This window comes from Hydra viridissima, unplaced genomic scaffold, assembly GCF_058129835.1.
Source record: "Hydra viridissima isolate aposymbiotic clone 2 unplaced genomic scaffold, HvirCarnegie_v1 scaffold_10, whole genome shotgun sequence".
Classification (NCBI taxonomy): domain Eukaryota; kingdom Metazoa; phylum Cnidaria; class Hydrozoa; order Anthoathecata; family Hydridae; genus Hydra; species Hydra viridissima.
Genome location: NW_028324309.1, coordinates 5072192 through 5081093, shown reverse-complemented (window position 1 = coordinate 5081093; position 8902 = coordinate 5072192). Strand labels below are relative to the sequence as shown.

General features: G+C 31.5%; 1 protein-coding gene and 2 long non-coding RNA genes across 4 annotated transcripts; 1 reads left to right on the top strand and 2 right to left on the bottom strand.

Moving 5' to 3' along the window:
* Positions 1-754: 754 nt before the first annotated feature.
* Positions 755-1216, bottom strand: LOC149882750 (histone-lysine N-methyltransferase SETMAR-like). The gene has a single exon (XM_090100954.1). The coding sequence runs from the start codon at positions 1214-1216 to the stop codon at positions 755-757; it is 462 nt and encodes a 153-aa protein (XP_089957080.1).
* Positions 1217-4772: 3556 nt separating this feature from the next.
* On the bottom strand, positions 4773-8902 carry LOC149882748 (uncharacterized). The gene is made up of 3 exons (XR_016456568.1): positions 8870-8902; positions 8708-8790; positions 4773-4846 (listed from the first exon to the last, which is right to left on the bottom strand). It is a non-coding gene; the product is annotated as an uncharacterized LOC149882748 (long non-coding RNA).
* On the top strand, positions 6210-8183 carry LOC149882749 (uncharacterized). Of its 2 annotated transcripts, none has more exons than XR_016456564.1 (2): positions 6210-6374; positions 7774-8183. It is a non-coding gene; the product is annotated as an uncharacterized LOC149882749 (long non-coding RNA). The 2 variants fall into 2 exon arrangements; XR_016456565.1 differs by lacking the exon at positions 7774-8183 and adding an exon at positions 7128-7307 and having other exon boundaries at positions 6232-6374.

Below are 8902 nucleotides of genomic sequence, written 5' to 3'. Positions count from 1 at the left end.
AACGATTAACAAAAATAAAAAAAAAAACAATTAAACGATTCATTGATTAATCGATAACACCCCTATTAAATAATATATCGTATTTGCTAGAAATATTTCTATCTTGCTTTACCATGCTCATACGTCATAGCCCCACCACGTTTGTTAAGGAAATAATACATTAAAGCCTCTACGTTCTATCGAAGACATTCAATTTTTATTCGTTTTTTATTCTAATCAAATATTCCATTAGCGCTTGTTTCTTCAAACAGATTTCGTTCATTATGGAATGATTCATTATCTAAAAAAGAAAGAGCAATTTATAATTTTTAATAAAACATACTAGAGGGACATGGTTATGGTTTTTTAATGCCAGAAAAAATCATCAAATTAAATCGTAATAAGGTCAAAAGTGTTTCAGAAATCTTCAATATTTATAGCGCTATTCTTGGGTTTAGAATCCAACATTTGCCTGTTACTAAAGTTGTATAGGAATTGCATTTCGACAAAATAAATGTTTAAAAGTGAGCGAGATGTTACAGACGTACATTTTTGGTTAGCGTGCACGTACGTTTACATAAAGCGAAACAGCGCTACTGTTACTTAGCTCGTTAGGAAAGTTCGTAGAACTCCCCTATAAAAAAAAAAAAAAGAAGAGTTTTTTTTAATTTTATTTTATCAAATGTTCAAAATAATGTCCATCGTTATCTATACAAAGTTGCATTCTTTCAAGCCATTTGTCAAACGTTTTTTTATACTCTTCTTTGGGTATACTTTAAAGTAGCTTCGTTATGCGAGTTTTTTGGCGTTCGACGTCAGTATCGTCATCAACATTTTTTTTTATCAACTTGAATAGCCAATAATCGGATGGAGCTATGTCTGGTGAGTATGGTGGGTAGCGAATTATTGTAAATCCAGCTTGGTTTAGACAATTTGTGACGGCTTCAGTCACATGGGGTCGAGCGTTATCATGGAGAAATTTGAAATTTTGAGTGCCTGTTTTAGGTCTTTGCTTATTTATTTCGCATATAAGAGGTTTCAAACAATTTTTTATATAATATACGCTAGCAATGGTATTCCCCTTTTCAACATGACCCAAATGAACAACACCTGTTGTTTTGAAGAAGATGTAGAACATATTTTTCGGCTGAAACCAATTGCATCTTACTATAGTTCTTGGACTTTCACCTTCACCGACCCAACAAGCGTTTGCCGACTTGTGTCCAACTTGTCTCATATAAAACCACGACTCATCCCCTGTAATAATATCACATAGTCTCCATGGGCCGTTTCTGAAAAGGGCTAAATTTTCCTTACATGCCTCAACTCTATTCTTGATATTTTGATCGGTTAACTCGTGGGGTATCCAACGTGATGTTAGTTTTCTTTTTTTTAAGTGCGTTGTGAATGGTTTCGTTGATTATAAAACGATTAATCGATGTCAGGGCTTTAATTATACCATGTGTTGCACGCGGATTTTCTTCAATAATGGCTCGCACACTTTCAATATTCTTAGCTGTGTACGTGGTTTGAGGGTGCCCTGAGCGAGGATCATCTTCGCAATGATATATTATATATGCTAGATGTCTAACTTGCGGGATTTTATTGGACGAAAAGTGAAGCCGCTTTTTTTGTTTACAAATTGAATCCGACATTTGTAATAAGGGCAAAAGCTACAGTATCGGACAAAACATTTGCAACCAACATCGAACAATGCTTAAAAGTATTCCTAATTTTACATGTCTTAAAAACGAAACGAACTATACTACCACAGCAAACAGTTCAAGAGTCTGGAGTCATAGCATGCCATGACATGAGCAATCAGCTGACAGGTGACAGCACACAGGCAGAATTTCGTTGACAAGTGCCATTTTGCAGCGGACAAAACAAGTGCAACTTTTTTGGTTTATTTCATTTTCTTAAGTCTGGTCCGTGTCAACGTCACGGAAGTTTTTTAATAATTAAAGGAAGTATCCAGAAGTTTCCAGAAGTTTCCAGAAGCATGCAGAAGCTTCCAGAAGTTTCCAGAAGAAGCATCTGGAAGCATCCAGAAATATCAAGAAACATTCAGAAGCATCCAGACGCATCCAGAAGCTTCCAGAAGCATCAAAAAAAAGCATCTAGAATTTTCCAGAACAGGTTCACACAGGTTCATTTTACTATATAAGAGACATGTAAATCGACATGTAATTCAGTCAGTATATGGAAGTCAATCAGTCAGTATTATCAAGACAGTTTATCGAAGTGAGTTTTATCAAAGTGTTTTATCGAAGAACATCAATACAAGAAGTGAAATACAACAAGTGTTTCATTACATTAATACAGTCCATATCCAACCAAGACGTTGTGTTCCACAGAGCATTATTGTATCATCACAAGGTAAATGTAATACGGTAACCCTTGAGAAGCGTGATTATTTATTTTTATTATTTTTATGACTTCAAGTGCAAAAATGGCTCCCGACAGTCTTGGATTGGAACTAAGAAAGAAAATTATTGGCGATTACGTAAGCGGAATGTCACAAAAAAGTATTTGTGATAAATATTGCGTAAAAAAATGCACCGTATCAAGACTATGTTCCAAATATCGTTCTACGGGGAAGTTGGCAGCAGATAACAAAGGTGGAAGACCGCGTTCCACCACTTCTAGAGAGGATTCTATGATCGTCAGATCCGTCAAGAAGGATCCCTGGATATCATCAGTCGAGATACAAAAGCAATTAGAGCTGCCTGTATCGGACCGAACAATCAGACGACGTGCTGTTGAAGCCGGATTGTTTTCTCGACGCCCTGCAAAGAAACCGCTGATTTCAATAAAAAACCAGAAGAAAAGACTCCTGTTTGCTACATCTCATATTGACTGGAATGTGCAGAAATGGCGAACTGTCCTGTTCAGTGATGAATCGAAGTTCAACATCATTGGGAACGATGGCATTTGCCGTGTACGTCGACCGGCCGGAAAACGCCTCGATTTACGTTACTGCCAAAAGACCGTGAAGCATGGTGGAGGCAATGTAATGGTCTGGGGGTGTTTTTCTGCTAACGGTCTAGGTCCAATACATCAAAACGATGGAATAATGGACCGTTTCATGTATAAAAATATCCTGAAAGATGTTATGTTACCTCATGCTGAATGGAATATTTCAATAAAATGGGTTTTTCAGCAAGACAACGATCCAAAACACTCTGCAAAAGCAGTCAAGCAGTGGTTTCAAGACAACCACCTATCGGTGATGGATTGGCCGCCTCAATCTCCGGATCTCAACCCTATCGAGAACCTGTGGGAGATCGTCAACCGCAGAATTAATCGTGAAGGTGTTCGTAATAAGGAACAACTGTTTGAACAAATCCAAAAGGCCTGGGCAGCGATTCCACAAAGTTTCATTGATCACCTGATCGAATCTATGCCTCGAAGATGCAAGGCTGTGATCGACAACAAAGGATTCGCCACGAAATATTGATAGCGAAATACAGCTTGGTCAACATTTTGTCGAGTTGCACTTGTTTTGTCCAGAAGGAAATCATCTTTTTTTAATACTTTTGATTAATTTACTAATTTTCGTGTACAAATAATGAATTTTGTGATGAATAAAACTTGAAGAACTTTGTCTCTAAACAATTACATAGTTATTTCTCTAAATTGAAAAAATGCAGCACTTTTATATAAAGAAACTAAATTTGCATTATTTGGTTGCAAATGTTTTGTCCAATACTGCATATCCGACGTGCGAAATTAAAGTTAAAAATGCATGTTTTTGCCCGAATTAGAAATGGCTTCCACGGCTTCACTTTTCGGATCGAAGTTAGACATCTAGTATATATAATATATCATTGCATCATCGAGACTCTCTCTACCATCTTTAAATAAAGTAGCCCACTTGGCAACTGTACTATATTTTGGAGCTTGGTCACCATGAACTAAAACCAACTCATCGGTTATGGCTTGTGCTGAAGCTCCAAGTAGAGCACGGGTTTTAATATATGCTCGATATTCAAATTTTTCCATTTTTAAATTTTTTCTTTAAAACGTATATAATAAAATTTAAATAACTTTTTTAATAAACATTCAAAATATTTCAACAAATAATTAAAATGTTCATAATTAAACACAGTTTAAAATGATACATAAATATTTAATTATTTCCTGTCTGATTGTATTTTTTATAGATGAAGTTCTACGAACTTTCCTAACGACTTAAGTATTATGCGCATTGCGCATGCTTCATAAATAGAAATCGAAAGCGATGTAAATATGAAAAAAATTTATGATTTATCAGTAGTGGCAATCCTAACGTTTTCTCAAATAATTTTACAAATAAAAATCTTCTTAAAAAAATGTAAATTGGGATAGTTCCTATAATAAGCAAAGTATACATGTCTTAAAAAAACCTTGAAATTTAATTGTGCGCGAATGTTAAGAACTGAAAAAGCAGCTGTCGATAATGGTAAAAAGTGAGAATTTCAAAGTCAAAATAAAATAAAATCTTATCGTAGAATTTCCAGATTTTTTTTTTAATACTTAAATTTAGTCTATATACAACATTACAAAGCAAGTTTTACTGAGCATTCAATTTTTTTACTTTACGTTAATGGCTTACAAGTGATGACAATATTGCACTAGTTTTGGCTGGTTCTAAACTATGTACAAGTGCCACGACTCATGGAGCTAGTGTTGTTTATAAATTCGTATTCTCTAAGTAGTTGCTGAAACCTGGTCTGGAGATGAAAGTGTGGTTGAAAATAGTCCTTTCATTTTTTACAAAGAAGAAAATGGAAAGTTTGAAAAAAATCTAGTACCTTGGGGTTATGTAAGATCTATCAACACATATTCTCACACATCTTGATCCACTAGAAATGTCTAAAGTTACCTAATCAAAAAGTAAAATCTTTAGAAAAAAAATTAGTTTAGCAAATGTAGCATATGTCAATTTGCAAATGATATATGCTATACTCTTACATTGGAGCAAGTTTAACACTGCTAGTGTAGCTTACAACATTAAAATAAGACTTATGTAATATGTACATTTTTGAAAATTGCCAAATTATTTATATTTTTTTTTATGCAGCTGTAATGGTCTTTTACATCATAAGTTCATTCCTGAAAAAAGATATTCAAGTTAAAATTGTAAGAGATTATGTCGGAGGAAGTTTAAAGTTGAGTTACCAGATAATAAATACTTTTAATCTAAATAGTAAATAAAATACTATCATTTTCTTTTTTCATTTTTTAAATAAAGGACAACAGAGTCAACGTCAAAGTACTCATGACATGATATCAAGAACAAATAGGAGACCTGCAAAGAATGAAGTATAAGTTATAAGTTAGAGAAACAAGTAATATATATATATATATATATATATATATATAAACATAAGCGAGAGGATCTATTCGCCTTTGAGATAATCCGTGATAATATATTATTAGTATAAATTTCCTGGGGGGGCACTGCCCCTGTTGCCCCCGTGAACTCGGCCCCTATGTATATATGTATATGTATATATATATACCTATATATGTGTATATATATACATGTATATATGTATGTATGTATGTATGTATGTATATATATATATATATATATATATATATATATATATATATATATATATATATATATATATATATATGTATGTATATATATTAACACTATAGTATTTAGGTGATTTGAGTTTCTTTGTGGAATTTATTGTATTTCAGGAGCTTCAGGTGAGTTATTATAAAAGAAATTCAACATTAAAAGGTGAATTTAATTTGAACAACTTATAGTATTTTTTAACATGAAATTTAGTAAAGAAGAAAGAACAGAAATAAAATGTTGCACACTTGAAAGTCTTCAAACCAATTATCAAAGGTTTATGTAAAATGAGGATCTCAAGAAAGATGCAAAAAGTTTCAATAAAGTCATAACAGAACCAATTTTGAAGGTAACTTTAGATCAGTTAAAATCATTTCTTTCATTTAACTCAATTTTAACTTGTGATAATTGATTTTTTGTTCAATGTCACTAAAAGTTAATTTAATTTTTTAAAATTATAACTCATAAACGTACATTTACATCTAGGTTTCTATACCAACTCTGTACATAGCTATTTGGATTTATCTTAAATAGTTCAACATGTTTGTAGAAGAAGCCCATGAAATTGGGTATTTTAATGGTATTAGAAGAAGTATTAAAAATTAATAGCAGCATCTTTTCTGAAAAATATCATGAACTTATATTAAAGCAAAACCAACTGTAAGACCTTCAAAGTTCTATTTTAAAGCTTGATAAACAAATACAGCTGGTGAATGTTGCTATGGTAATGGCTACATTAAATAATCCTGAAAATGTGGAGAATATTGAGTCAATTTTCTTCCCTCAACTTGATTTTCTAAAGAAAAGGAAAAAGGAAATGGTAAGAATTTCTTTAAAGTGTGGCATTGACAACATAATAATGTTAAGTTCTGTTTTTTTATAGAATTATTGTTCTGTTTTAAAGTGGCCTATAACAACTAAAATTGTTAATCCTTTGATTTTCAGTGTAATATTTGACTAAATTCATGTGCAATGAAAAAACTTTCAGCATAAATAAATAAAAAACTATTAATGTGCCCATAAACATGCAGAGTCAGCTATTAATATGCAATTTTAACTGCATTTTTAAACAATAATTTCTTCTTAACTAGTTATAGTTTGAGTCTAAATTTTTTCAAAAAGGTTAACATGTTGGTAAAGGGATTTGATCAGAATTGCCATCATAGCATTTATAGATGCAAAATGGTGGCATTTTCAGTTATGGTTTTTAACTCTATTGTAAAATCTGTGCTGTCAATATCAATTTCTCAAGAACAGCAATTTGTAAAAACCTTATTTTGGTCAAACCCCTCGAAAGTAACCTGATAACCAGTGTGCAAATATTTTAGGTATAATCTCCAAGTAGTTAAAAAGATATCCTTGTTCAAAGTTGAAAAACTCAGAAAGCAAGAAAACAATATAAAATCTCTCTGAAACATTCAAGACACATGTGAGTTATAATTACAAAAACATTTTCTTATGACTGACATTTTTTTTACTAAGAAACATAAACAATATACATTTTTGAAATCTACAATAATTATATTATTCAAGTTTATAAAGTAAAAAATTGAAAAATTTTGATATTTTATAGGCTAGTACCACCTTAATCAATTTACATGTTATATCTGGATCATTCCTGACCAATGTTTCCTTGTGGAAACTACTATTTAACTAATCTTAATTTAAAAGCAATTATAATACTCTGGAATTTGAATCTACGCTGAAGGAAGGTGAGGACCATGCACACAACAGATTGAAACTATATTGCAAATGAAAGTTCAGCGACAAGTATACCATGGAAAAGGTTTTATTGGAAATCATGTGTATAAAATGCTTCAGGTTCCATTTCCTTTATAAATTAATTTATTCCGAATTTGAAACATTATTAATAACAATAATAATAAGTAATATAAAATCATGCAATATATCTTTTAAAGAGACATTTTTCTTTTTTAGAAAAACTCTATGCTAAAGTTATGTAATTCTAATTCAAAGCTTGTTTATGATGAAGGATTCTCTGGGACAAGTCTGCACAAGAAAGTCGAAATCATTATAAAACATAAACTACACTTTCATAAATTTTCTGTATGAAAAAGTGTATTCTACTCAAAAAATACAATGACAACCGAAATATTAAATGAACTTAATAAGTTTTATTTGATTTCTTTCTTTTTCTTTCTGTTTATAATGAGTTTCTCAAAGTGCTTTGGAATTTTATTGTGTTTTTTGTTATTGAGGTTGAAGAGTATACTGAAACTACAGCAATGCCTAACAAGATAATTTTGATGATTTATGATTATTTAACTTATAAAGCTAGGATTAAAATTACAACATGATTCATGTCGCTATCATTCTTTCTTTAGAAAAAAAATATTGTTGAACTGATGCATTTTTATCGCACAACTTGGCCGAAGGTTTTAGTGCCTCCAAAGTTACACATGTTGGAAGTTCACGCAATTCCGTTTTTGAAAAAATGGGGCGCTGGCTTTGGATTGTAAAGCGAAAAAGGTGGAGAATCAATTTATCTTGAGTTCAACAATTTAAAACGTATATATCAATCTATCTAAACACTTTTGGCAACAGCATTTTACATTTCTTAATAATATATATTTCCTTTTTTCTTATATTTGTCCCTATTAAAGGCAAAAAAAATGTAGCTATAATGGTCAATAAGGTAATGGAGAAAAGTGTCTTTTTTGTCCATTGAAAAAATTGAATGCTAAGAACAGCCTTAAGAAATAAATAGAAGAAAGTCTCCTCAAACTTTTTCAAGAAATATGGTTAGATTTCCACGATTAAAAATCTAGAAATTAGGGTCCAAAAAATGTAAACAAATAACGTGTAGTTAACCAGTCATCTTTCTCAACAACAAATGTTAACGAACGTTTAGATGTTCCTTCTCTTGATTTAAGTGTTTTAGTACACAACCGGGTTATCTTTAAACTAATTTAAATTAAAACAGCAACAAAAAAATTCATATTGGAGTATATGCAATTACTTAGTTTCCAGAAAAAAATTATTTTCGTTGCTAAGGGCCGTAACCATTTTGAAAGCGTTGATTTTTTTCCGTAAAATTTGCGCATGCGTACAATAATATAACGCTGCCAAACAACCGTGCGTGACCTAACTAGGTTCAATATCTAACCACTGATCGAAATTATTTGAGCATACCTTGTTAGTGTTGCAAATACTGAAAGTAGTTATTTTCAATTCTTTGAAGAACCGAAATCTGGCTGAGACGCAAATGAGTCAATCTAAAAATGTAAATAAAAAACATTCATACTTAGTTGTAAATAAAAAACATTCATAATTATTACACAAAATCTATTTTACATTTCCGACAATTCGTAGAATGCCTGTGTCTAC